Source organism: Oncorhynchus kisutch, linkage group LG3 (assembly GCF_002021735.2).
Source record: "Oncorhynchus kisutch isolate 150728-3 linkage group LG3, Okis_V2, whole genome shotgun sequence".
NCBI classification, from domain to species: Eukaryota; Metazoa; Chordata; class Actinopteri; order Salmoniformes; family Salmonidae; genus Oncorhynchus; species Oncorhynchus kisutch.
The window spans coordinates 64910234-64937962 of NC_034176.2; the positions used below are offsets into that span (position 1 = coordinate 64910234).

The 27729-nt window shown below is 42.6% G+C and overlaps 1 protein-coding gene across 1 annotated transcript; it reads left to right on the top strand.

Moving 5' to 3' along the window:
- LOC109874551 (polycystic kidney disease protein 1-like 2) lies at window positions 1-27698 on the top strand. The gene is made up of 37 exons (XM_031815731.1): window positions 1-325; window positions 3762-3920; window positions 4063-4251; window positions 7132-7242; window positions 7426-7573; window positions 7662-7891; window positions 7988-8392; window positions 8481-8744; window positions 10319-10669; window positions 10827-10969; window positions 11103-11282; window positions 11790-11927; window positions 12040-12192; window positions 13841-13965; window positions 14141-14261; window positions 14453-14584; window positions 14769-14994; window positions 15122-15309; window positions 15416-15646; window positions 15841-15942; window positions 16037-16215; window positions 16333-16479; window positions 16577-16776; window positions 16866-17092; window positions 21891-22113; window positions 23847-24316; window positions 24413-24509; window positions 24668-24808; window positions 24899-25084; window positions 25212-25542; window positions 25653-25786; window positions 25885-26012; window positions 26131-26291; window positions 26409-26619; window positions 26772-26873; window positions 26972-27103; window positions 27276-27698. The coding sequence occupies exons 1-37, from the start codon at window positions 1-3 to the stop codon at window positions 27435-27437; spliced, it is 7152 nt and encodes a 2383-aa protein (XP_031671591.1). The 3' UTR covers window positions 27438-27698.
- The last annotated feature ends 31 nt before the right edge of the window (window positions 27699-27729 follow it).

The following is a 27729-nucleotide window of genomic DNA, read 5'->3' on the forward strand; positions in this document are numbered from 1 at the left end:
ATGGACAGCACTAAGCTCTCTGTATTACTCTTGAATGCTTTCCTCTTAAGCCTGTCTTGTGCTGAGGATGAGATAGCACCTCTATCCTGCCCAGAGTACCAAGAGAGCTTTGACGGCTCCTGTTATGAGTTTGTGGGTCCACCTCGTTTGCGTTCCTTCCTCAGTGCACAGGGTTGGTGTGAGCGAGGTGGTGGACACCTGGCCTTCATTTTAAACGACGAAACCCAGCAGTTCCTACAGAAGCACCTGCAGACGGAGCAGGACTGGTGGCTGGGTCTGGCACCTGCCTCCCCAAACCTAACACTGGACTCTGCTGCTGCTGAGGGTAAGAGGACAATTGAAGAAAACACTAATTGCCATCAACATACTGTACAATAATAGATATGATTATGTAAAGGAAATCAAAGGTTGAGAGTAGACTGTCTTGTGCAAGGATGTATTTGCAAAGAGTTATTTTATTGTGTTAGAGTGTATGATTTAAAGTCTTATGAAATGACCATGATATGAGGGAATTTTGATGTAAAAGGACCCATAAGCACTAACAAGAGAGGTTCATAGGATCATGTCAAATCTAGCATCAAATGAAAGCTATATTTTTTTAATTGAAGGAATATATACATTTCCCGACCATTTTCTATCCTAAATATTAGGAATAACAAGCAAAGGCTTTGACTGCTGGTCAAACAGATGGAAAAGGGGTCTTAGAAAACATCTACCAGATGTTGGTTCAGATTTGATCCGATCCGAACCAATAAAATGTTGTCTTGTTTTGGGAGGAGCTCGTTATTAAAATAATAGCCAGTGTGTAGAATAATACCCAAATATGCAAAGGTGGATATACAATTGAAGTCGGAAGATTACATACACTTAGGTTGGAGTCATTAAAACTCATTTTTCAACCACTTCACAAATTTCTTGTTAAACAAACTATAGTTTTGGCAAGTCGGTAAGGACATCTACTTTGTGCATGACACAAGTCATTTTTCCAACAATTGTTTACAGACAGATTATTTTATTTATAATTCACTGTATCACAATTCCAGTGGGTCAGAAGTTTACATACACTAAGTTGACTGTGCCTTTAAACAGCTTGGAAAATTACAGAAAATGATGTCATGGTTTTATAAGCTTCTGATAGGCTAATTGACATAATTTGAGTCAATTGGAGGTGTATGATTATGATGTTAATCATAATAATGTTGTCGGGTGTGTAAATCCACTTCATTACTGTAGTTCAATATCCAAAAGAGGTTCAAGGTTAAGGTTTCATGTCATAGCTGACACCGCATTGTCTTTTGAATCTTCCTTCGGAGCAGATATTTAACTGAGTTTTTGGAAAACGTGGTCCCGTAAAAACCTGAGGGAGATTTTACCAAAATTCTGTTACCAAATATGCATCTGCACAGTTTTTCCAGTAAATGTGTTTTTGTAAAATGTTCAGTTTAAATTGTTAAAAGTAGTCTTATGTAAAACATCAGCGCAATTACAGTGCATTCAGATATTATTCAGACCCCCTTGACTTTTTCCACATTTGGTTACGTTACAGCCTTATTCTAAAATGGATTAAATACATTTGTTCCTCATCAATCTACACACAATAAACTATAAGGACAATGCAAAAACAGATTTACATTTTTTTGGGCAAATTTATAAAAAATAAATAACCGATACCTTATTTACATAAGTATTCAGTATTCAGACCCATAACTATGAGACTCGAAATTTAGCTCAGGTGCATCCTGTTTCCATTGAATATCCTTGAGATGTTTCTACAACTTGATTGGAGTCCACCTGTGGTAAATTCAATTGATTGGAAATTATTTGGAAAGGAACAAACCTGTCCATATAATGCCAAGAATCACATATGGAGGAAACCTGGCATCCCTACGGTGAAGCATGGTAGTGGCAGCATCATGCTGTGGGGATGTTTTTCAGTGGTAGGGACTGGGAGACTAGTCAAGATCGAGGCAAAGATGAATGGAGCAAAGTACAGAGAGATCCTTGATGAAAGACAATGCAGGAGCGGCTTGGAGACAAGTCTCTGAATGCCCTTGTGTGACCCAGTCAGAGCCCAGACTTTAACTAATTTGAACATCTCTGGAGAGAGCTGAAAATAGCTGTGCAACGACACTCCCCATCCAACCTGACAGAGCTTGAGAGGGTCTGCAGAGAAGAATGGGAGAAACTCCCCAAATACAGGTATGCTAAGCTTGTAGCGTCATACCCAAGAAGACTCGTGGCTGTAATCGCTGCCAAAGGTGCTTGAACAAAGTACTGAATAAACGGTCTGGGATATTTCATTATTTTTAGATTTTTTTAATACATTTTCAAAAATTTCCACAAACCTGTTTTTGCTTCGTCATTATGGGGTATTGTGTGTAGATTGATGAGGGGTAAAAAATTATTTTGTCCATTTTAGAATAAGGCTGTAACGTAAAAGAATGTGGAAAAAGTGAAAGGGTCTGAATACTTTCTGAATGCACTGTACATTACCATGGAATTGCCCATGATGACTTTGTGTGAGAGTAGGCCTAAATATTTCATTGATATTTGAAAGAGGTAATAGTGTTTTGGGGTTGTTGTTTTTTCATAGAATAATCCTACTCCTTTGCTGAGCTGTGGCAGAAGTATTCCTCACAATCTGTTTTTTCATAGAATAATCCTACTCCTTTGCTGAGCTGTGGCAGAAGTATTCCTCACAATCTGTTTTTTCATAGAATAATCCTACTCCTTTGCTGAGCTGTGGCAGAAGTATTCCTCACAATCTGGTTTTTCATAGAATAATCCTACTCCTTTGCTGAGCTGTGGCAGAAGTATTCCTCACAATCTGTTTTTTCATAGAATAATCCTACTCCTTTGCTGAGCTGTGGTAGAAGTATTCCTCACAATCTGTTTTTTCATAGAATAATCCTACTCCTTTGCTGAGCTGTGGCAGAAGTATTCCTCACAATCTGGTTTTTCATAGAATAATCCTACTCCTTTGCTGAGCTGTGGCAGAAGTATTCCTCACAATCTGTTTTTTCATAGAATAATCCTACTCCTTTGCTGAGCTGTGGCAGAAGTATTCCTCACAATCTGGTTTTTCTTCATGATTATTTGCATCAGAAATCAGTTCAATTCCCAGTCTCCTAAACTAACATGATCCGCCCACCACTTCTCTTGAGACAAAGGTGGTTACTCTTGGTCTTGTTTTATCAGTAGACCTTCTTTGATCTGGTAGTAAAACTGGAAGTAGACACAGGCTGGGTTTGGTGGCTATCTCTCAAGTCAGCTGGTCTTCCTGTGTCTCGCTGGGAGATTTATAATGTATTTACCTCACACCATTGCTAGGAGACCATGCCACATTAAGATATCTCCTTTTAGCAGCAGCTGGCTGATGAAGAACACTTGTCATTAAATTGGATCTGCTGTCCAGTCCCTTGATTTAGACAGGCCTTTTTTATTCCCGTACAAAGGACCAACTTTATCACCTATTCACAGCCGGCTCCTGTGGCATTGACTTTGTTTTCTTACGTCATATCCCTTACTCTGCTTTTCAAGTGTTTTATTACGTGAATTAGAGTATTAACAGAATGATGTATCAGGATGAACCGCCGGGATATCATTTTGTAGGAATATATGTCACAAATATAATATAATATGACAGAGTACTTACATACTTTATTTCCTCTACTTTGAAGAGCAGGTGTTCCTAATGTTTTGTACCCTCAGTGTATATAGAATATAATACTTTCATTGGTGTTTGTGCTGTAAATCCTCAGGTCCTCTCTCCTGGCTTGATGGCTCTGACGTCAGCTACTCTAACTGGGTGAACGACCCTGATCCAGGGGCTGGCTGTGGTCACATACTGAGGAGCTCAGGGTTTCAGTGGGAGGCAACAAGCAACTGTAGCCAGGAGCTGCACTTCATCTGCCAATTTGGTTTGTATTTGATGTGTGTGTGTGCACACATGCATCTGTGTGTGCATGTATGCAGAATAACAAGGTAGCGAGGAATATACTGTATGCGCTTGCTATTCCCTTTAACTCTAATTATTAAACCTTATTTACTTCTTTGTCTCAGAATCTGGGCGCTCCATTGCTTGTGCTGCCCACAACGCAACACTACAGTGTGGTTCTGGTCAGGTGATAGAGATTGATGACAGCTTCTATGGTCGTAAGACGGTTCACTACTGCCGGACAAGTCCCACTTCTTCAGCCACCTCCACACAGGAGGAGTGTAGCTGGATAGATGTTGTAGATTCAGTGACAGGTATGGTGTGAAGTCTAATGTTTTTGAAACTTTTGAAATATTGTGCAAGGTGTATTTTGTCCATCACTCAGGATATTGATATATGTTTTGGTTTGACTATTGATTCAAGAATAGTCATGTTCTTACATTGTATGAGTAAGAACAGTAAAGGTCCAATGCAGCCGTTTTTTAAAATCTCAAAATCAAATCATTTCTGGGTAACAATTAAGTACCTTACTGTGATTGCTTTCAGTTAAAATGGTCAAAAAGAAACAAAAATAGCTTCTTAGGATAGAGTCATTTCTAAAGCAAGAATGTTGCTAGGACTGTCTGGGAGTGGTCTGAGTGGGGAGGGGAAAACTGAAAACTAGCTGTTATTGGCAGAGAGGTTTGGATTTAACTATATTTCTTATTGGTCTATTAACTAACTTATCGCCTGGTGATGTCGCGAGGCAGGCCAACACTCCATCCCACCAAAACAGGCTGACATTTCAAACAGCTCTCACAGTATTATTCCAGCCTAATAGAGTAGAAATACAGTGGGGAGAACAAGTATTTGATACACTGTCGATTTTGCAGGTTTTCCTACTTACAAAGCATGTGGAGGTCTGTAATTTTTTATCATAGGTAGTACACTTCAACTGTGAGAGACGGAATCTAAAACAAAAATCCAGAAAATCACATTGTATGATTTTTAAGTAATTAATTGACATTTTATTGCATGACACAAGTATTTGATACATCAGAAAAGCCAAACTTAATATTTGGTACAGAAACCTTTGTTTGCAATTATAGAGATCATATGTTTCCTGTAGTTCTTGACCAGGTTTGCACACACTGCAGCAGGGATTTTGACCCACTCCTCCATACAGACCTTCTCCAGATCCTTCAGGTTTCGGGGCTGTCCCTGGGCAATACAGACTTTCAGCTCCCTCCAAAGATGCTCTATTGGGTTCAGGTCTGGAGACTGGCTAGGCCACTCCAGGAACTTGAGATGCTTCTTACGGAGCCACTCATTAGTTGCCCTGGATGTGTATTTCGGGTCGTTGTCATGCTGGAAGACCCAGCTACGACCCATCTTCAATGCTCTTACTGAGGGAAGGAGGTTCTTGGCCAAGATCTCGCAATACATGGCCCCATCCATCCTCCCCTCAATACGGTGCAGTCGTCCTGTCCCCTTTGCAGAAAAGCATCCCCAAAGAATGATGTTTCCACCTCCATGCTTCACGGTTGGGATGGTGTTCTTGGGGTTGTACTCATGTTTCTTCTTTCTCCAAACGCGGCGAGTGGAGTTTAGACCAAAAAGCTCTATTTTTGTATCATCAGACCACATGACCTTCTCCCATTCCTCCTCTGGATCATCCAGATGGTCATTGGCAAACTTCAGACATGCCTGACCATGCGCTGGCTTGAGCAGGGGGAACTTGCATGCGCTGCAGGATTTTAATCCATGACGGCGTAGTGTGTTACTAATGGTTTTCTTTGAGACTGTGGTCCCAGCTCTCTTCAGGTCATTGACCAGGTCCTGCCGTGTAGTTCTGGGCTGATCCCTCACCTTCCTCATGATCATTGATGCCCCACGAGGTGAGATCTTGCATGGATCCCCAGACCGAGGGTGATTGACCTTCATCTTGAACTTCTTCCATTTTCTAATAATTGCGCCAACAGTTGTTGACTTCTCACCAAGCTGCTTGTCTATTGTCCTGTAGCCCATCCCAGCCTTGTGCAGGTCTACAATTTTATCCCTGATGTCCTTACACAGCTCTCTAGTCTTGGCCATTGTGGAGAGGTTGGAGTCTGTTTGATTGAGTGTGTGGACAGGTGTCTTTTATACAGGTGCAGTTAATACAGGTAATGAGTGGAGAACAAGAGGGCTTCTTAAAGAAAAACTAACAGGTCTGTGAGAGACGGAATTCTTCCGGGTTGTCATGCATGTCATGCAATAAAATGTCAATTAATTACTTAAAAATCATACAATGTGATTCTCTGGATTTTTGTTTTAGATTCCGTCTCTCACAGTTGAAGTGTACCTATGATAAAAATTAGAGACCTCTACATGCTTTGTAAGTAGGAAAACCTGCAAAATCGGCAGTGTATCAAATACTTGTTCTCCCCACTGTATATATATATATATATTATTTATTTTTTGACTGCACTGGGCCTTTAAGCAAAGTGCTTTTAATGGGTCAAAGTAATTGCCTGCTGTGCAGTATTTGATCATTGCACTTTTAGGACACGCTGCTTAAAGTAAAAAGCAGAAATGTAAATATTGTAAAGCAAACACAGATTCAATAAAGGGCCCAGCAATTCAACTTAGTTTCACTTTAGCAGGATGCTATTACCAAACAACTACATGATGAACAATATTTAAACATTGATCTATTAGAACATGTTTGCATTTGCAAAGCATAGAGCAGAACTGTAAATAGTGTAAAACACACACAGCTTCAACAACGGCACCAGATGCACTGAGGCAGCAATAACACTTAATTGCACAAAGCACCAAAAAAATATGTGTTTGTGTCTTAACAAAAACCATAATAGAGGTACATATGCTGGTACAATGTCAAGACTGAAAGTAAAGCCACAAAATGTACCAGTTTTAAATGGTTGTAATACTGTCAATGAAATCTAAATGTACTGCACTAAATACGGACCGCAGGTTTAAGCCATTGCTTAAGTTAGTGCTTGATGTATGAAAGACAAATAGAATAGGCATTGTGATAATAATCCTTCCTCTGAACAGTGTGCACACAATTTATATGTTCAGAGCACTTGGATAAGTCTATTATAATGATAATGTGGATGATGATCTTAATGATGATTCTGATGACAATTATGGTGGAAAATGCTTCTATTTCTTCACCTCTCATATCTCTATTTAATGTACATTATTTCCAGGAGACTGCCATGGGCTGCAGGCGTGCCAAGCCACGGCAGATGTGGCCTCTTTTGGTGAACCATGCCCAGGGCTTGGAAGCTACCTGTCTGTGGAATACAACTGCAAAGATGGTCAGAACATTCTACCCCTGTTACTGTCTCTCGTTCCCTCCCTTCTACATTCCATTTAAATACTCAAATATGTTTTCAGCTAGTGAAGGCCTCGGGTTACGTTTTCTCTAATGTTGTATTTCAACACATTTTGAGTGGTTGCTAGCACACACAATCTAACCTAGCCATGTCTGTGGTCCACAGGTCTCCACTTATTAATGAGCAAGTTGGCTGCCGTCTTTGACAATGTCTCCATAACAGTGAAGTGGCTTCTCCATCCCTTCCAGGGCAACCTGACCTGCACTCTAAGTGCTGGAGATGGGCACAACATCGATCCTTATAGTCCAGAAGAGTGAGTAACTGAGTAATGTATATCACCCAACATCAAAGCCAAAAAGTCCCTAATTCATTCACAATGAATGGCATTTACACTCTCACAGGTTGGAGAGCAGTGTGGTTCATAAATACACCCGTCCGGGTGTCTTCCTAGTTGGGGTGGAGTGTACCACCAGTGAGTGGCATGTGACAGCTCAGAAAGCCATCACCATTCAGGAGCCCATCGGGGAGTTTGGTGTCATTAAGTGCTATAGCATGAACCAATCAACAGATGGAGCAAACTGCAAGGCCCTGTATGGCAGTCCCATTCAAATCCAGGTTGAAGTAGAAGCTGGTAAGTAAAACCAACATGAGCAGAAATAAAAGCATTTGGTCTTACATTTCCGAGAGTACAAATCTTGATAGAATGAGACAACTTTGCTATCTACAGGTACGAATGTGACCTACAAAGTCCACCGTGGTGAGATGTTGGTGGCCAATTCATCAGCAGTCAGAGGAATCGTCCCCCACAACATCACAGTGGGACCAGAGGTGGAGCAACAACTGGGCTCTGGCTGCCACCAGCTGACCCTGCATGCCTCTAACGGGGTCTCGGTCTTGGGCGTGTCCACTGAGCTGCAGGTGTGTCTGCTGGAGCCAGTGGAGGGCCTGCTGGGATCAGTGATGGCTGAGGAGGGCGAGTGTCCAGACTCAGACCTCTACGTTACTGTCTCCCTGGACCGGGGGTCCCCGGTGCAGCTTCTCTTCCAGGTGTCTGGAGCCAACGACAGCATCTCCGAGACCAGAGGCATGCAAAACAGAAGCATGCAGGTTTACAATATCTCAACCACTATCCAAGGTACCTACCCAAATACAATCAGAAACAATGACAGAAGATAGGAAAAGATTAAACGTTTCCTTGTTCATTTATATCAGCTGTTTTGTTACAGGAGCTTTGCAAGTGAAAGTCAGGGCCTGGAATGTCTTCTCACACATGGATGTGGATGTGGGGAACACAGCAGCAGTTTGTCACAATAAATCAGACTTTCAGACAGAGGAGCATAAAAGGCTTCCCCGGGCTAATGTGGAAATCACTTCTGATCCAGAAAGTCCATCTGACTTCACTCAAAGTGTCACACTTGGGTTAACTGGCTTGAGTGGAGTACTCGGAATCAGTGAACCTGGAATACTACTTGAATGGGAATGCAGTAAGTACCAGAGCTGAGAACACTCACCTCTCAGTTCAACTCATTAGTAGGCTACAGTAACAAAGTCTGTCAAGACTTTTACGTGGCCCACTTGTTCAAGTCTTATCTTCAAGGCCTGTGCTAGTTATAAATCTCAAATCCGAAGATTTTAGTTTTCAGTTCAGGCACAATCTTTCTATAAATAGAATTGTTCTTCTAAACTCACTGGCGGTATTTCTCTGGTTTCCAGGTGACCGTATAGATTGTGTAGGACCTTTAATGTCCTTTCAGCACAGATGTTATACTCAAACCATGTTCCCCATTTATTCCAACAGATGAACAATGTAAATGCAGAGACAAAACAAACCAGGAGACTCATGTGATTACAGCAGCCTGTCTTCCAGACCCATTTCTTTTTTATATATACAGTTTTACTGTGCAGAAGAAAAATGGGACCGGGGCTCAAGTGGCTAAAGCAGAGAAATGCATCACTGTCACTCCGCCAGAATTCACCGATGTTACTATAAGGTAAAACGAGGGAGGGAATGGCTCATTAGACAGATGTATAGTCCTGAGTGACATTTTGTTGGTTAGGAGAGGTTTGCATTATCAAACGAAGAAGCTAAATTGCTGATTTGAATCAAATTCAAAGTTACAGTAATCTATGTCCCAGAAGATCTGTTGTATGATAAAAGTTAACCTTTGTTCTTTTAGTTGTTCTAATTGTAACCCAGTGAACATAAACAACGATGTAACCCTCAAATTGGAGTGTACCACCGCAATGAGTTGCCCAACAGTAGTTTGGCATGTTGAGGACACAAGACCTTTGACAGTAAGTGTGAGACTCCTCTATTGTGCACACAAGCATATTTATGAATAGTGGTTTCAGTGCATGAATAGATAGAACTTATGTTGTCTAATTTAAGATTAGATATACTTTATTAGTCCAGACAGAAATATGTCTGCTGTTAACCAACCCTCCAACATGCACACAAACACACAGGTGTTTGAACACACATACACACAAACATACATTCATTTGTAATTTGTCACATGAGCAAAATAAGTAACCTGAAATGAACGCATGCGCAGTTGGATTGTACAAAAGCTGTAGTCATTCTGTACAACGACAGTGTCTATGAAGGAAACAGATTTCATTTGGAGCTAATTTCTTCTAGGGAGACCTCAAACACTGCTACAAAAAAGCAAAGCAAAGACCACTGCTACACAGAATAGATGGTGGCAATGAATACATGGTGACAAGTGACAATCTGAAAAATGCCCAGTCCAGATCTCTGAATCTCAATGTGATAGCGTATGGTAGGTATTCATTGATTTTAGAGTATGTGTAGTTACACGTGCTTTAGTTACAGATAATAGTAGGATGAGCATCACTTATGTTGAACCTGACATCAGAATGTCAAATTAGCCATTGTAATGTGGGCCATTAAATGAATCAAGTGTTCCAATGTGTTATATTTTAGGTAGTGTATAATTTGATCATGGATATTTAGAGTAAATAGTGTACAGCCAGACCAACGTTTACAAAATGCATTTATTTACATTAATGTAACCTATTCAACTTTTTGTTGTAGGTAAGACGACATCTGGCGTTGTCAAGTACACCATTCAGATACCAGGTGTTGCAACACTTGCACCTGTTGCCACTAACATACCGCCTGCTACCTTACCAGCTGCTACCACCGTCCTACCGGCTGTTACTACTCGTCCAGCTGCTACTACAATACCTGTTGCTACCACCATAGCGGCAACTACTACTGTATCTGTAACTGTACCTGAAAGAACAGCCCCAACTCCCATCACCAGCCTCCATTCCTGTGTAATTTCCCCTCAGTCAGGCACAGTTCTAGATGCTTTCAATATCACCTGTGCAACAACCTCCTGCTCCACAGGCAAATGCCAATATTGTTTCAAAACTGACAACGGTGAGTTATCTGAAACCTGTCAACAATGTAGTCTATTTCAAGAGACTTTCCCCTATCAAAGAAGTTGAATAGTAGGACCTGTACAGTTCCCTGTATTCAGGTGAAGCTTCATCCACTGTATGAAAAAAACATTATATAATATTTATTTACATTTCAGATAAACATTTGCGCTGCAGTTATGGAAATGAAGTAAAGTCAATCTTCCTACCTCTCGGGAACAAAAGTTACAACTACAGTCTGTCTGTGGTGGTTATTCTAACAAATGGGGATAGAAAAACCAATGCCACGATCACCACTGAGGTTTGTCATCAAGTAAAAATCCTATCATTCACTTAATGATTTAATGCATGGTAACTGTCCTGCCTTTCTGCTCCATAGAGCTCACATATATAATGTAGTATCTGGAGCTCACATTTGATTGTTGTCCACCAAGGTGTGGCCAGCCAACTCCAGTTCCTCAGTGGAGAATCTGCAGTCTGTGGTTGAGAACACTGTCGCTCAGCTACAGCAGCAGGGGTTGCTCACTGGGGAGACTCTAGGACAGATGTTCAAGTCTGTGTCTGACATTCTGAACAAGGGCTCCAGTGAGGATCAGAAAGGTGCCAGGGAGGAGGTGAGAACGGGATAATATTCTAAGGTCATAGGGAGCATGGGCTTTGCTGCCAGGAATGTCTACGCCAGGGATTGGCAACCCACGACCCGCTTTTGTAGTCCCATGGATCAATTTCCAAAAACGAAGCACCAATAATTATAATAGTTTATAGCCTTTATAGACTAATAATGAGCAGTTTATAAACTACTTATCAGGGTTGGCTCCAGGCATAAGCGGTCACTTAGGGCCCCTGGCTGCTAAGACGGGGACCAGTCAAATAAATTAGCCCACGAGGTGCAAGGCCAAGTCTCGCAGACCTGCGAGCCACTGCAGCTCCTCATGATGAGTTCACATTTTTTGTTTCCCCTCACCCCCATCAAAGTTGGCCATCCCTGGTCTAGGGACTCTGTGTATTGTTGAACGTAAGACATTACACTAAACTAAAAGAGTTATGATGAATGAAGTTCAAGACAAAAGGAAGTGTCTCTTTAGATGGCTGTTTGTGAGGTGTTCTGATTGATGTTCCAGCTGCGAGAACAGATGCTGAGCACCATGACTGCAGTGCTGAAGAATGTCCCCAACAACACTCCTCAGGAAGTGCAGCTGACGGCCAGAGCAGTGGCAGGGATCACCAAGAGGAGGGAAGAGGTCAATTCCGCTGCTCAGGTACAATTGGATATGAGAGCAAGGCAACATAATCTTTTCCAAACATGTATTGCTGAAAGAGAGCAGAGATTTAGTTCCCAATGGTCTATGTTATGCTGTGGATCTTTTCCAGCTAGAAGCTAGCTCCCTGGTGGCAGAGCTCAGCTCTTCCCTCCTCTATATGAATGTCAGTGAGCATGGTGGACAAGAGATGGTGCAGGCAGCTACACCAATTGTAGAGGCAGCCAGCAATATCCTGGGAGTCTCTTCAAATGCAAGCACACAGGTGATATACAGTTGAAGGCGGAAGTTTAAATACACTTAGGTTGGAATCATTAAAACTTGTTTTTCAACCACTCTACAAATTTCTTGTTAACAAACTATAGTTTTGGCAAGTCGGTTAGGACATCTACTTTGTGCATGACACAAGTATTGTTTCCAGAGGCAAAATAAATGCACACCTATTTAGATGAGGTGCTGGCTAGCGGAGTGGAACGCTTAAATAAATTAAGGAGAGCCGCACACTCTAGGAGCTCAGATGCAAAAATATTTATGTACAACGTTTCGACAGACAAGCAGTCTTCATCAGGGTATTATACAAACTATAGTTTTGGCAAGTCGGTTAGGACATCTACTTTGTGCATGACACAAGTAATGTTTAAAACAAATGTTTACAGGCTGATTAATTCACTGTATCACAATTCCAGTGGGTCTGAAGTTTACATACACTAAGTTGATTGTGCCTTTAAATTGTGCCTTTAAAATTCCAGAAAATGATGTCATGGCTTTAGAAGCTTCTGATAGGTTAGTTGACATCATTTGAGTCAATTGGACGTGTACCTGTGGATGTATTTCAAGGCCTACCTTCAAACTCAGTGCCTCTTTGCTTGACATCATGGGAAAATCAAAAGAAATCAGCCAAGACCTCAGAAAAAGAAATGTAGACCTCCACAAGTCTGGTTCATCCTTGGGAGCAATTTCCAAACACCAGAAGGTACCACATTCATCTGTACAAACAATAGTATGCAAGTATAAACACCATGGGACCACGCAGCCGTCATACCGCTCAGGAAGGAGACGCGTTCTGTCTCCTAGAGATGAACGTACTTTGGTGCAAAAAGTGCAAATCAATCCCAGAACAACAGCAAAGGACCTTGTGAAGATGCTGAAGGAAACGGGTACAAAACTTTCTATATCCACAGTAAAACAAGTCCTATATCAACATAACCTGAAAGGCCATTCAGCAAGGAAGAAGCCACTGCTCCAAAACCGCCATAAAAAAGCCAGACTACGGTTTGCAACTGCACATGGGGACAAAGGTCGTACTTTCTGGAGAAATGTCCTCTGGTCTGATGAAACAAAAATATAACTTTTTGGCCATAACGACTATCGTTATGTTTGGAGGGAAAAGGGGGAGGCTTGTAAGCCGAAGAACACCATCCCAACCGTGAAGCACGGGGGTGGCTGCATCATGGTGTGGGGGTGCTTTGCTGCAGGAGGGACTGGTGCAAAATAGATGGCATGATGAGGAAGGAAAATGATGTGGATATATTGAAGCAACATCTCAAGACATCAGTCTTAAATCGTGGTCGCAAATGGGTCTTCCAAATGTACAAGCATACTTCCAAAGTTGTGGCAAAAAAGGACAACAAAGTCAAGGTATTGGAATGGCCATAACAAAGCCCTGACCTCAATCCTATAGAAAATGTGTGGGCAGAACTGAAAAAGCGAGTGTGAGCAAGGAGGCCTGCAAACCTGATTCAGTTACACCAGCTCTGTCAGGAAAAACTGAGTTTAAAAGTATTTGCCTAAGGTGGATGTAAACTTCCGACTTCAACTGTATATAGCTTCACTGAGTTCCCTGACGAGAGTTATGAATTATGGTTACTTTTCATCCCTTTTCAGGACTACTGCATTATGTTTGTCTTTCACAGAGAAAGGTCTCAAAGACTCTCCTGAACAGTATGGACAATGTGCAGAGTGCACTGTTAAATGGTAAAAAGGTTGGCCAGGAGCCTGCCATTATCAAGAGCCCTGAGATCAGTGTGTATGCTAACAGGTAAGAGACAGAGCGTTGGAGTGGAAACATTACTATAAAAAATGCAAGGCCTGTCACATAAATGTAACTTGAAATATGTCATTTGTATTTACAATACAATATCTCAAATACAAAATGCTCCTGATAAGTTGCCTCAATTTTCAGTTACAGTATATTATACACTCTCTTCTCTTAGGATGTCTCCAAATAGCATTCAGATGCAGTCTATAAACATCCCAGATAGCTCATCTGCAAGCTTTTCCTTCCCTCCCCTGGGTGCTGATGTCCTTTCTCCAGAGGAACCAGTGGATGTGCGAGTAAGTGTGAATGTCTGTGAGTGAATGTGTGGAGGTTAGTGAGGGATTCATCACAGAAGTGAATACGGCAGTGTGTCAAGCATTAGGGAGGTTTTCATTTGGTTAATTGTTCATGTAGTAATTGTCTATTAGTATATTGTGGACGGTTTTAACCCTCATTCTCTTGTCTCATAATTTCCTTATTTTTACAGATGCTGAGTTTTGAGAAGAACCCTTATTCTTGGAGTGAGGGGGGTAACATCAGTGGTGCCATGGGGTCTGTGACACTCACCAGACAGGATGGATCAGCCATCCCTGTGGAGAACCTGTCTGAGGAAATTGAGGTTAGAACCCTGCAAACGTGTACCAATTTTAGTGGGGCTTTTCTCTTGAGAGCCCTTGATGTCCAAGATGTACAGTATATCTTCTAAGATAATGTCCAAGACATATACTTTAAAGACTATATGATCAAGTAGACAGAATTATGATTACAGTTGTATATATTACAACATCTTCTATGATTCTCAGATCCTCTTGCCGAGACTTGAAGGCGGGCAGGTAAACAGCACAATCCTTGAACTGGGAAACTACAGCACACTGATGATTGACGTCCCTTCACCAGACATAACACTGGTGCTAAAGATGGAGCCCTCAGAGGACATACCATTTGTACTGTTGCTGGGGTATAAAGACTACCCAAAGGACAAGCAATATGTAGCCAAGACGCAGATGCCTCATCAAGGCCATTCACAAGGTGATCAACCTCCTGAACTGAATTCTTGTAAATGGCAGACATAGAACTATTGTGAAGCATAATGAACCAACAACACTGAGTGTTTAGAAAGATAAATGTGATTGTGTTGTGTTTATTTTGGGTACAGAGAGATACACCTGGGTCCTGGGTCCCAATGATTTGACAGGAAAAGTTGGGGTGCATTACCTTGTGGTGAGGCCCATTGTAGAAGCAGGGGTTAAATCTGTCAATGCCACTGTGACTGTCACCTCCATTGCTGCCCAGTGCAAGTATTGGAATGAAACCTTATCCACCTGGAGTGAAGATGGCTGCAGGGTGAGTTAAACAAGTACTACACAACACCTTATAATAAAATATTGGCACATCACTGCAACCAGGCACTGCCAATATCAAATGCATAAACTGACTGTGGTCTCCTTAGGTTGGTCCTTTAACCACGTCATTGGTCACTCAGTGCTTATGTAACCATTTGACCTTCTTCGGGAGCTCTTTCTTCATCATGCCCAACCTTGTGGATGTGTCCCGTACCGCTGAGCTCTTTGCCACCTTCTCAGACAACCCTGTGGTGGTGTGCTTTGTTGGTGCCATCTTCATTGCTTATCTCTTGGTGGTCGTGTGGGCACGCAGGAAGGACATCAAGGACATAGCCAAGGTCTGCCTTGAACAATCGCTGCCGCCATTTTCTAGACAATTTTTGTCCAGACTATACAGACACCTTGAGAACATGCTACTCTGGTGACCCAATCAGCAGATTTCCAGTGCTTAGATTTACCAGTTTGAGAATGCATCATCCTGTTGGTTTGCTGTTGATGCATAGTTTCATCTTCAAGTGTTTACTTCTTGTAGGTGAAGGTAACATTGTTGGAAGATAATGACCCCTTGGCTGAATACCGTTACATGCTGAATATCAGCACTGGGCATCGGCGTGGTGCTTCCACCTCCTCTCAGGTCAGTACCAACAGTTTCCACTGCTGCAGGACATCATATTCTGTTCTCTGATAAAACCACACTCAGTCACCCTGACCCTGTGTTGCTGCTGCAGGTTACTGTGACTCTGCTGGGCACGGAGGGAGAGAGTGAGCCACACCACCTCGCTGACCCTGACAAGCCTGTGTTTGAGAGGGGTGCAGTGGATACGTTCCTGTTGACCACACCCTTCTCTCTGGGGGAGCTGCAGAGCATCAGGCTGTGGCACGACAACTCAGGGGGGCACCCTGCCTGGTAGGAGAGTGGACGGGGAGGATGTCTCACAGTAGTAGAGGGATAGATGGATTTTACGTTAATTAAAGCTGACGTTTGAAATTGTAAATGTAGTTGACAATAATGGTTTTCATGTAGGTATATAAACAAAGTGACGGTGCAGGATCTAGAAACTGGACAGAAGTGGCACTTCCTGTGTAACTCATGGCTGGCCATAGATATGGGCGAGTGCATCCTTGATAAAGTCTTCCCTGTTGCCTCTGACATAGATTTGAAGAAATTCAGGTGAGGTAAAGCATGGATGCACCTTGGTATGGAAATATATATCCCAGGACAATTGTCCATCATGTAACTAAATCTTCTTACATTGCATATTCTGCAGTAATCTGTTCTTCATGAAAACGGCAAAGGATTTCCGTGATGGCCACATCTGGTTTTCTGTGATCAGCCGGCCTCCAACGAGCACCTTCACATGTGTCCAGCGAGTCTCCTGCTGTTTCTCTCTGCTGCTGTGTACCATGCTGACCAGCATCATGTTCTGGGGCATCCCTACCGACCCCTCTGAGCAGACCATGGACCTGGGTATGGATGCCTGCACAGTATTGGTGCTGTATGGAAATAATAACGTGTTTTCAGAACATTAAGATTTTCTCTCTCTCTCTCTCCTGTAGGTCATATCGAGTTCACCTGGCAGCAGGTGATGATCGGCGTTCAGAGTTCAATCATAATGTTTCCAATTAATCTCCTCATTGTGAGTATCTTCAGAAACACCCGCCCCCGAGAGACGAAGCCTGGAAAGCCCAAGGCAGAGCAGCAGGGGAAGACTGGCAGAGTGACTCCTTCACAGCCTCCGTCCCCACAGAGGGAGAGAGAACTCACACCAGACACTGTCATAAAGGTAAAAGAAGTAAACAATTTTATATTTAACAGAATTTGTGATCAAGAGTCACCCCCAGTTTGCATCGCCACAGTAGCAAAGCTGTTAATACAGTGCATTCGGAAAGTATTCTTTCCCTTTTTCCATATATTTTGTTACGTTACAGCCTTATTCTAAAATTGACAAAATAAATACTGACAGAGTGAAATCCGTTTTTTTCCTCAAATGTATAAAAAACAAAAACAAAACAGACCTTATTTACATAAGTATTCAGACCCTTTGCTATGAGACTCAAAATTGAGCTCAGGTGCATCCTGTTTCCATTGATCATCCTTGAGATGTTTCTACAACTTGATTGGAGTCCACCTGTGGTAAATTCAATTGATTTGACATGATTTGGAAAGGCACACACCTGTCTATATAAGGTCCCACAGTTGACAGTGCATGTCAGAGCAAAAACCAAGCCATGAGGTCAAAGGAATTGTCTTAAAGCTCAGAGAAAGGATCGTGTCGAGGCACAGATCTGGGGAAGGGTTCCAAAACATTTCTGCAGCATTGAAGGTCCCCAAGAACACAGTGTCCTCCATCATTTTAAATGGAAGAAGTTTGGAACCACTAGGACTCTTGGCACGGCCAAACTGAGCAATCGGGGGAGAAGGTCCTTGGTCAGGGTGGGGACCAAGAGCCCTATGGTCACTCTGACAGAGCTCCAGAATTACTCTGTGGAGATGGGAGAACCTTCCAGAAGGACAACCATCTCTGCAGCACTTCACCCATCAGGCCTTTATGGTACATTGGCCAGACGGAAGCCACTCCTCAGTAAAAGGCACATGACAGCCCGCTTGGAGTTTTCCAAAAGGCATCTAAAGGACTCTCAGACCATGACAAACAAGATTTTCTGGTCTGATGAAACCAAGATTGAACTCTTTGGCCTGAATGCCAAGCACCTGGCACCATCCCTATGGTGAAGCATGGTGGTGGCAGCATCATGCTGTGGGGATGTTTTTAGAGGCAGGGACTGGGAGACTAGTCAGGATTGAGGGAAAGATGAATGGAGAAAAGAACAGAGTGATGAAAACCTGCTCCGGAGCACACAGGGCCTCAGACTGGGGTGAAGGTTCACCTTCCAACAGGACAACTACCCTAAGCACACAGCCAAGACAACGCAGGAGTGGCTTTGGGACAAGTCTCTGAATGTCCTTGAGTGGCCCAGTCAGAGACCAGACTTGAACCCGACCTGAAAATAGCTGTGAGGTGACGCTCCCCACCAACCTGACAGAACTTGTGAGGATCTGCAGAGAAGAATGGGAGAAACTCCACAAATACAAGGGTGCCAAGCTTATAGTGCCATACCCAAGAAGACGCTAGGCTGTAATCGCTTCCAAAGGTGCTTCAACAAAGTACTAAGTAAAGAATCTGAATACTTTTATGAATGTAATATTTAAGTTGTTTTATTTTAAATAAATGAGCAAATAAACCGTTTTGGGTTTGTCATTATGGGGTAGTGTGTGTAGATTCATGAGGGGGGGAAAACTATTTAATACATTTTTGAATAAATCCAATCAAATTGTATTAGTCACATGCGCCCAATACAACAGGTAGTCTAGCTATTACAGTGAAATGCGTACTTCCAAGCCCCTAATCAACAATGCAGTTAAAAAAAAAAATATGGATAAGAATAAGAAATAAAAGTAACAAGTAATTAAAGAGCAGCAGCAAAATAACAATAGCTAGACTATATACAGGCGGGTACCGGTACAGAGTTCATATGCGGGGGGGCACCGGTTAGTTGAGGTAATATGTACATGTACAGTGCCTTGCAAAAGTATTCATCCCCCTTGGCGTTTTTCCTATTTTGTTGCATTACGACCTGTAATTTAAATCGATTTTTATTTGGATTTCATGTAATGGATATATACAAAATAGTGCAAATTGGTAAAGTGAAATAAAAAAAATTACTTGTTTAAAAAAATTCTAAAAACATTCAAACGGAAAAGTGGTGAGTGCAAATGTATTCACCCCCTTCGCTATGTAGCCCCTAAATAAGATCTGATGCAACCAATTACCTTCAGAAGTCATAACATAATTAGTTATATAAAGTCCACCTGTGTGCAATCTAAGTGTCACATGATCTGTCACACAATCTCAGTATATATACACCTGTTCTGAAAGACCCCAGAGTCTGCAACACCACTAAGCAAGGGGCACCACCAAGCGGCATCATGAAGAACAAGGAGCTCTCCAAACAGGTCAGGGACAAAGTTGTGGAGAAGTGCATATCAGGATTGGGTTATGAAAAAATATCAGAAACTTTGAACATCCCACAAAGCACCATTAAATCCATTATTAAAAAATGGAAAGAATATGGCACCACAACAAACCTGCCAAAAGAGGGCCGCCTACCAAAACTCACGGACCAAGCAAGGAGGGCATTAATCAGAGAGGCAACAAAGAGACCAAAGATAACCCTGAAGGAGCTGCAAAGCTCCACAGCGGAGATTGGAGAATCTGTCCATAGGACCACTTTAAGCCGTACACTCCTCAGCGCTGGGCTTTACGGTAGAGTGGCCAGAAAAAAACAACAACACCTCATCACCCCGAGAAACCATCCCCACAGTGAAGCAGCGTGGGGACTGTGGGGATGTTTTTCATCGGCAGGGACTGGGAAACTGGACAGAATTGAAGGAATGATGGATGGTGCTAAATACAGGGAAATTATTAAGGGAAACCTGTTTCAGTCTTCCAGAGATTTGAGACTGGGACGGAGGTTCACCTTCCAGCAGGATAACCTTCCAGCACCTTCCAGCTAAAACAACACTTGAGTGGTTTAAGGGGAGACATTTAAATGTCTTGGAATAGCCCAGTCAAAGCCCAGACCTCAATCCAATTGAGAGTCTGTGGTATGACTTAAAGATTGCTGTACACCAGCGGAACCAATCCAACTTGAAGGAGCTGGAGCAGTTTTGCCTTGAAGAATGGGAAAACAATCCCAGTGGCTAGATGTGCCAAGCTTATAGAAACATACCTCAAGAGACTTGCAGCTGTAATTGCTGCAAAAGGTGGCTCTACAAAGTATTGACTTTTGGGGGGGTGAATAGTTATGCAAGCTCAAGTTATGTTTTTGTTGTCTTATTTCTTGTTTGTTTCACAATAGAACATATTTTGCATCTTCAAAGTGGTGCAAATCAAATGATACAAACCCCAAAAAAATCTATTTGAATTCCAGGCAACAAAATAGGAAAAACTCCAAGGGGGTGAATACTTCCGCAAGCCACTGTAGGTAAAGTTGGAAGTTTACATACACCTTAGCCAAATACATTTCAACTCAGTTTTTCACAATTCCTGACATTTAATCCTAGTAAAAATTCATGTCAGGTCAGTTAGGATCACCACTTTATTTTAAGAATGTGAAATGTCAGAATAATAGTAGAGTGATTTATTTCAGATTGTATTTATTTCATCACATTCCCAGTGTGTCAGAAGTTTACATACACTCAATTAGTATTTGGTAGCATTGCCTTGAAATGGTTTAACTTGGGTCAAACGTTTTGGGTACCCTTCCACAAGCTTCCCACAATAAGTTGGGTGAATTTTGTCCCATTCCTCCTGACAGAGCTGGTGTAACTGAGTCAGGTTTGTAGGCCTCCTTGCTCGCACACACTTTTTCAGTTCTGCCCACAAATGTTCTATAGGATTGAGGTCAGGGCTTTGTGATGGCCACTCCAATAACTTGACTTTGTCGTCAGTAAATTTTGCCACAACTTTGGAAGTATGCTTGGGGTCATTTGCGACCAAACTTTAACTTCCTGACATGTCTTGAGATGTTGCTTTAATATATGCACATAATTGTCCACCCTCATGATGCCATCTATTTTGTGAAGTGCACCAGTCCCTCCTGCAGCAAAGCACCACCCCGTGCTTCACGGTTAGGATGGTGTTCTTCGGCTTGCAAAACTCCCCCTTTTCCTCCAAACATAACAATGGTCATTATGGCCAAACAGTTCTATTTTGGTTTCAACAAACCAGAGTACATTCCTCCAAAAAGTATGATCTTTGTCCCCATGTGCAGTTGCAAACCGTAGTCTGGCTTTTTTATGGCGGTTTTGGAGCAGTGACTTCTTCCTTCCTGAGCGGCCTTTCAGGTTATGTCGATATAGGCCTAATATTTACTGTGGATATAGATACTTTTGTACCTTTTTCCACCAGCATCTTCACAAGGTCCTTTGCTGTTGTTCTGTTATTGATTTGCACTTTTCGCACCAAAGTACATTCATCTCTAGGAGACAGTACTCCTTCCTGAGCGGTACGACGGCTGCGTGGTCCCATGGTGTTTATACTTGCGTACTATTGTTTGTACAGATGAACATGGTACCTTCAGGCATTTGGAAATTGCTCCGATGGATGAACCAGACTTGTGGAGGTCTACAATAGTTTTCTGAGTTCTTGGCTGATTTCTTTAATTTTCTCATGTCAAGCAAAGAGGCACTGAAGGTAGGCCTTGAAATACATCCACAGGTACACCTCCAATTGATTTAAATTATGTCAATTAGCCTATCAGAAGCTTCTAAAGCCATGACATCATTTTCTGGAATTTTCCAAGCTGTTTGAAGGCACAGTCAATTTAGTGTATGTAAACTTCTGACCCACTGGAATTGTGATTACTTGTGTCATGCACAAAGTAGATGTCCTAACCGACTTGACAAAACTATAGTTTGTTAACAAGAAATTTGTGGAGTGGTTGAAAAACCAGTTTTAATGACTCCAACCTAAATATGTATGAGAACTTCCAACTTCAACTGTAAATGCGTTATTCTCTCAGGACATAAAGAAGATTGCTCAGTCACTCTCCAAGGCTATGAAGAGCCCCATTCCACACCTGGAGTTAGAGATGAAGCCTGGACAACAAACTGATATCAACTCTCTGCTCTCTCTGGTGGAGGACATCATCCGGCAGCAGAACCGAGCCAGTGGAGAGTTCTACACTGATGCCTCCAAGAAAGAGGGACCGCTCATTCTCTCACTAGGGGTAGCCAATCTGCAAGGTACAGCCCAGTTGGGGGGGGGGGGGGGGGTCCTGCATTGCACTGCTGGTTAATCTGATGTTCTGGTAGCTTGTCCAGAGATGCAATATTTACAGTATTTAGTGGCCAAAGTTTAATCATTGCTGTCAGTCAGCAAAAGTATAATCATATGATATTTGGCTCAAACTCAGAAATTATAACCAGATTAAAAACAGCTAGGATCCAGAACCCTGTGTCACCTCTCACCTTACAAGAAACCAAAAGATCCCTGTGTGCCACGTTGACAACCGGGATACTGCCCCTGGCAATTAAGGTAACCAGGTTAAATGCAATAATTGAAGAGCAGCTAGGGGCGATTTAGGGCAGGTTGAGAATGAACTGTATTTTACATTTACATTTTGATTTACATGATAATGTAAGAGTAACTGTGTTTGATAAAATGCAACAACTGAAACCAGAAATTAGAAATGAAGAGAAACTGGAATGCTTATTTAGAAAATAAGTGTTGCTGGTCACAAATGTTTCCAAAGCATGGAAGATACATCAAGATAAACTACAATGAGTATACACAACATTAAGAACCCCTGCTCTTTCCATGACATATACTAAGTGAATCCAGGGGAAAGCTATGATCCTTTATTGATGTCACTTGTTAAATCCACTTCAATCAGTGTAGATGAAGGAGAGGAGACAGGTGAATTAAATAAGGATTTTAAAGCCCTGAGACAATTGAGACATGGATTGTGTATGTGTGCCATTCAGAGGGTGAATGGGCAAGACAAAATATTTTAGTGACTTTGAACAGGGTATGGTAGAAGGTCCCAGGTGCACCGGTTTGATTGTCAAGAACTGCAATGCTGCTGGGTTTTTCACGCTCAACAGTTTCCCGTGTGTATCAAGAATGGGCCACCATCCAAAGGACATCCAGCCAACTTGACAGCTATGGGAAGCATTGGAGTCAACATGGGCCAGCATCCCTGTGGAACGCTTAACAAACCTTGTACAGTCCATGCCCAGACAAATTGAGGCTGTTCTGAAGGGCCAAAGGGGGTGCAACTCAATATTAGGAAGGTGTTCCTAATGTTTGTACATATTTTTTGTCAAAATTGTTCAAACTCAGTACATTTGGTTGGGAATAATTTATGGACAACAAATATTCAAACCTTGTCCCTGATTTTCGAGCTAATTTAACTCAGGACCACGCAGGAACACTCAACCCCTATTGAAAAGCCATTCCGGTGTGTCTTTGGCAGTACCCATAACATGATGCTGCCACCACAATAGTTGAAAATACAGAGGATCAACAACATTGCATTCACTCCACATTACTGACCTGTATGAAAAAGTGAAAAGGAACCCTGCATAAAACAAATCCACTCCAAATCTGTTTGCAACAAGGCTGTTAAGTAATACTGCAAGACAATATGGCAAATTAATGTACTTTTAAAAATGACAGGTTTGGGTCAAATACATCACACAGTGAAGCCCTTTGTAATTTCAAGTATTGTGGTGGCAGCATCACGTTATGGGTATGCTTGTCACCAGCAGGGACTGGGGAGTTTCTCAGGATCAAAATAAATATGAAAGGAACAGTTGAATTTTAACTGGGGAGTTTGTATGTGCGCATATATATATAATTATTTTCTTTGCTACTGCAGATACAGTGCTCCTACAATCCCATGTGGGCTGGGCATTTTGAAAATGTAAGACACTTTAATAATGAAATAAATCAAATCAAGAATTGCTGTTTTCAGAGACCAGCCTGTGTGGGAGCCCTGAGAAGACTGGGGATGGGAGACAGAAAAGGAGCAACAACAGCCAATATCTGTACAGGCAGCTACGCCATGTAGAGAAGGAGCTGAGCCTACTGGGACCTTCTCGCTTCCCCAACCCAGACAGCTACTGCCGGGCAGTGCAGCAGGTCCAAGGCATGAGGGGGCTGCTAGAGTCCCACCTCTCCTCTTCCAGCCTGGGAGGGGACCAGCTGTCTCAAAGCCCTAGCCCAGCAGAGAGCAGTGAGGGAGACAGCAGTAGTAAGAAGCAGGGCGGGCTGCCCTGGTGGTTTGTGTTTATTGGCTGGATTCTGGTGTTAGCCACCAGCGGAGTATCAGGATACTTCACCATGATGTATGGGTTGACCTATGGGAAGGACCGCTCTATAAGCTGGCTCATCTCCATGGTCGTGTCTTTCTTTGAGAGCCTCTTTATCACTCAGCCGCTGAAGGTGAGACCTACAGTACAATACATACTGTACAAATGTCAAATGCGGTGCAGCATGTATCTGAAATCTGGGTATTACTTTGTGGATTTCCTATCACAGGTGCTTGGTTTTGCAGCCTTCTTTGCTCTCGTTCTAAAGAAAGTTGATCAGGAGGAGTATGGGGATGCAAAGTTTGAGGGGGAGCTACGAAACCCAGGTGCTTTATCTTCAAGCTAATTTTCCATATCTCAGGCATAACAACATATAAATTCTGCTTTCCTAAATCATTGTTATGAATATTGTGTTTACTTGTATATGAGATAGCTAAGCCTAGATACAGCTTGTTTTCAACTTTTACAACCATCTTGTCCACAGATGACCCTGATGTGGTGCGGGCTGTCAGGAGGGATAGCACATGCAGCTTCTACCAGCCCCCTCCTCCAACAGACATCGAGAGGATGAGGAGCAACATGATCAAGGAGCAGAAGGTCTTTGCCCTCATCAAAGAGATTCTCAGTAAGAAGAACCGCTTTTTCATTCACCGCACTGTCATTCACCGCACTTATTGGTTAACATACATGTTTAAGGCCTATGATTCTGTTGCAGCCTACATGGGGTTCATGTGGATGTTGCTCCTGGTGGCATATGGCCAGCGGGACCCTAATGCTTACTTCCTGACTCAGCACATTCGGCAGAGTTTCAGCCAAGGGATCTCAGACAGCATGAGTCACAAAGATGTGTTCACCTGGGCAAATACCTCTCTTCTCAGCAACCTCTTCGGAGAGTACCCAGGTAGGATTCTCTAAAGAGGATGTTTATTTCAGAGAACATTAATTTCTAGAAAGTTAAAGAGAAAATGTATAGCTGGAAGCGTGCTAGCGTTTTATCTTTTGGTAATTTTTTGCATGCTGTGTTATAGGTTTCATCACTGATGGGAACTCCAAACTGGTTGGTAATGCCCGACTTCGCCAGGTGAGGGTGCAGAAGAACTCCTGCCGCATCGCCTGCTCCATGCGCCAGGCTGTACCTGACTGCCATGCTCCATACTCATGGGAGGTGGAGGACATGGGCTCCTATGGGCCAGGCTGGAACCGCTCTGCGAGCGAAAACACCTCAAAGACCCTCCACAGTCCCTGGCAGTACCAAACCCAGGCCAAACTCAGAGCCCAACCCACCTGGGGCAGTGTGGTCCTCTACAGGGGAGGGGGGTTTGTGGTGGACCTGGGCCCAGAGTCACAGAATGCTAGCAGGTAAATGAACATTTACAGTACTTAATGTTTAAAAATGATCAGAATTATCAAACCATCTTTGTGGTAGAGAAAGATGTTATTTTATTCATCAATGTATTCTGTCTCTGCAGTACCCTTCAATATCTGTTTGACAACACCTGGCTTGATATGTTCACCCGAGCAGTTTTTGTAGAGTTCACTGTGTACAATGCCAATGTCAACCTCTTCTGCACTGTCACACTCATGCTGGAGACCACAGCTGTAGGTGAGACAGTTTTTATATCACTCCATGAATACAGCACGAAGTAAGTATTTTAAAGGCGTCCAAAGCTCAGATTGTCAGCACCTGTCTTATTCTCCCAGGAGCGTTCCAGTTTCGCAGTGAGCTGCAGAGTGTCCGACTATACCAGTCCACCGGTGGACTCCATATCTTTGTCATGGCATCTGAGGTCATCTATTTCCTCTTTATCCTCTACTATATGTATGTTCAGGTAAGCGTTCATTTAAATACCTTTCTTATGTGTATAGAGTATAACATCTGTGAAACAATGGTCTAGTGCCATTGTTCTGGAATTCCTCCTCTGTCTAACTCTTCTCATCTCCTCACAGGGAAAGCTGATGAAGCTGCAGAAGTGGGCTTACTTCAAGACAAAGTGGAACCTGCTGGAGCTCGCCATCATCCTCCTGAGCTGGAGCGCGCTGTCTGTCTTCATTAAGAGGACCCTGTTAGGGAACCGGGACATGGAGTACTACCACAACCATAAAGACCAGTGAGTTCACACTGGGTTGGGGTATCACGGGTTTCTGCTTTAGTTTCGCCAGTCTGCTACCCCTATTGTTGATCAGTTGCTCCTGTGTGATGTTCAACTTCTCCGCTCTTTATCCAGGTTTGCCAGTTTCCATGAGACAGCCACAGCAGATGCAGTGCTGGGGTATCTGATCGCATTCCTGGTGCTACTGGCTACAGTCAAACTGTGGCATCTGCTGAGGCTCAACCCCAAGCTACACATGATCACAGCCACACTGCAACGGGCCTGGACTGACATATCAGGCTTCCTCGTGGTCATCACCATTATGTTCCTGGCCTATTCTATCGCTGTAAGCGTCTTTCTGAAACACCTAACCTAGAAGTTGTCCATGGTACAGTCATTCTTCAACTTCATCCTCATTCTCTTCTTATGTGATGTTGTGCTTGTGTTCCCTAGACTTTCTGCGTAAGTGTCTAAACTGTGATCATCCTCTGTCTGCAGTCTTATCTAATGTATGGCTGGAAGCTGTACTCATATAGGACTCTCCTAGATGCTGCTCTGACCATGGTCAGCTTACAACTGGGCATCTTCAACTATGACGAGGTTAGTAAAGTAGGACAGCTCTACTAGACTCCTGATTACTGCTGTAGTCATGATGGTAGCTTTGTGATTAAATTCTGTAACTTCTCCTTCTAATCCAGGTTCTTGATTACAACCCGGTGCTTGGTGCGTTCCTCATCGGCTCCTGCATTATATTCATGACCTTTGTGGTTTTAAACCTGTTCATCTCAGTCATCCTGGTGGCGTTCACTCAAGAGCAAATACATCACAAGGTACTGCGCATCAATCGTACACTATGTAAAATTAACCTTGTTCTGGTCATATTAGGTCGTATTTGAATATCAAAATATAGAATAGAATCAACAGGGACCAATACCTTAATACATTTTGACAGAGGCGGTCACTTGACTATCAATTCTGAGCTGTCTGTTCACTATTCCACAGCCCTCAGAGGAGGAGGAGATAGTGGATCTGATGCTGATGAAGCTCTGCAGCTTGTTTGGAATCAAAATGAAGAAGGAGGAGAAAGAAGACAGTGACAGCCCCAAGGAGAATGGCATGACTGCCTCAGCAACTAACAAAGGATTCTCCACTATATCCTCATAGATGTTACTTCTAAGTACTGGTGTATCACTCTGTATGTATTCATAGTGAGCTGTCATTTTCATTTCTGTTGCTTTCTAGGAGCGGTGATGCTTTTGTTGACTGGTTGCCTCTAGCTGTTTAATTATCTAACATATCACGCATAAATTAGGCTATTTGTGCCGTTTTGTGATCTAATGCGAAGCTTTAAAAATAAGTTAGAGGAAATAACAGCTCCTTCTGTTACCTCACACTCTGTCAGAAATACACATATGTATGGTTACTATGGTAACATGTTAGGAGACAACAATGAGGA

Excerpts from the sequence above, each read along its gene's own strand:
- LOC109874551 (XM_031815731.1), top strand. The coding sequence starts at position 1 with ATGGACAGCACTAAGCTCTCTGTATTACTCTTGAATGCTTTCCTCTTA. Across the intron at positions 8,393-8,480 it reads CAATATCTCAACCACTATCC|TTACAGGAGCTTTGCAAGTG; the intron begins AAGGTACCTACC and ends TCAGCTGTTTTG. Across the intron at positions 10,970-11,102 it reads ATGCCACGATCACCACTGAG|GTGTGGCCAGCCAACTCCAG; the intron begins GTTTGTCATCAA and ends TTGTCCACCAAG.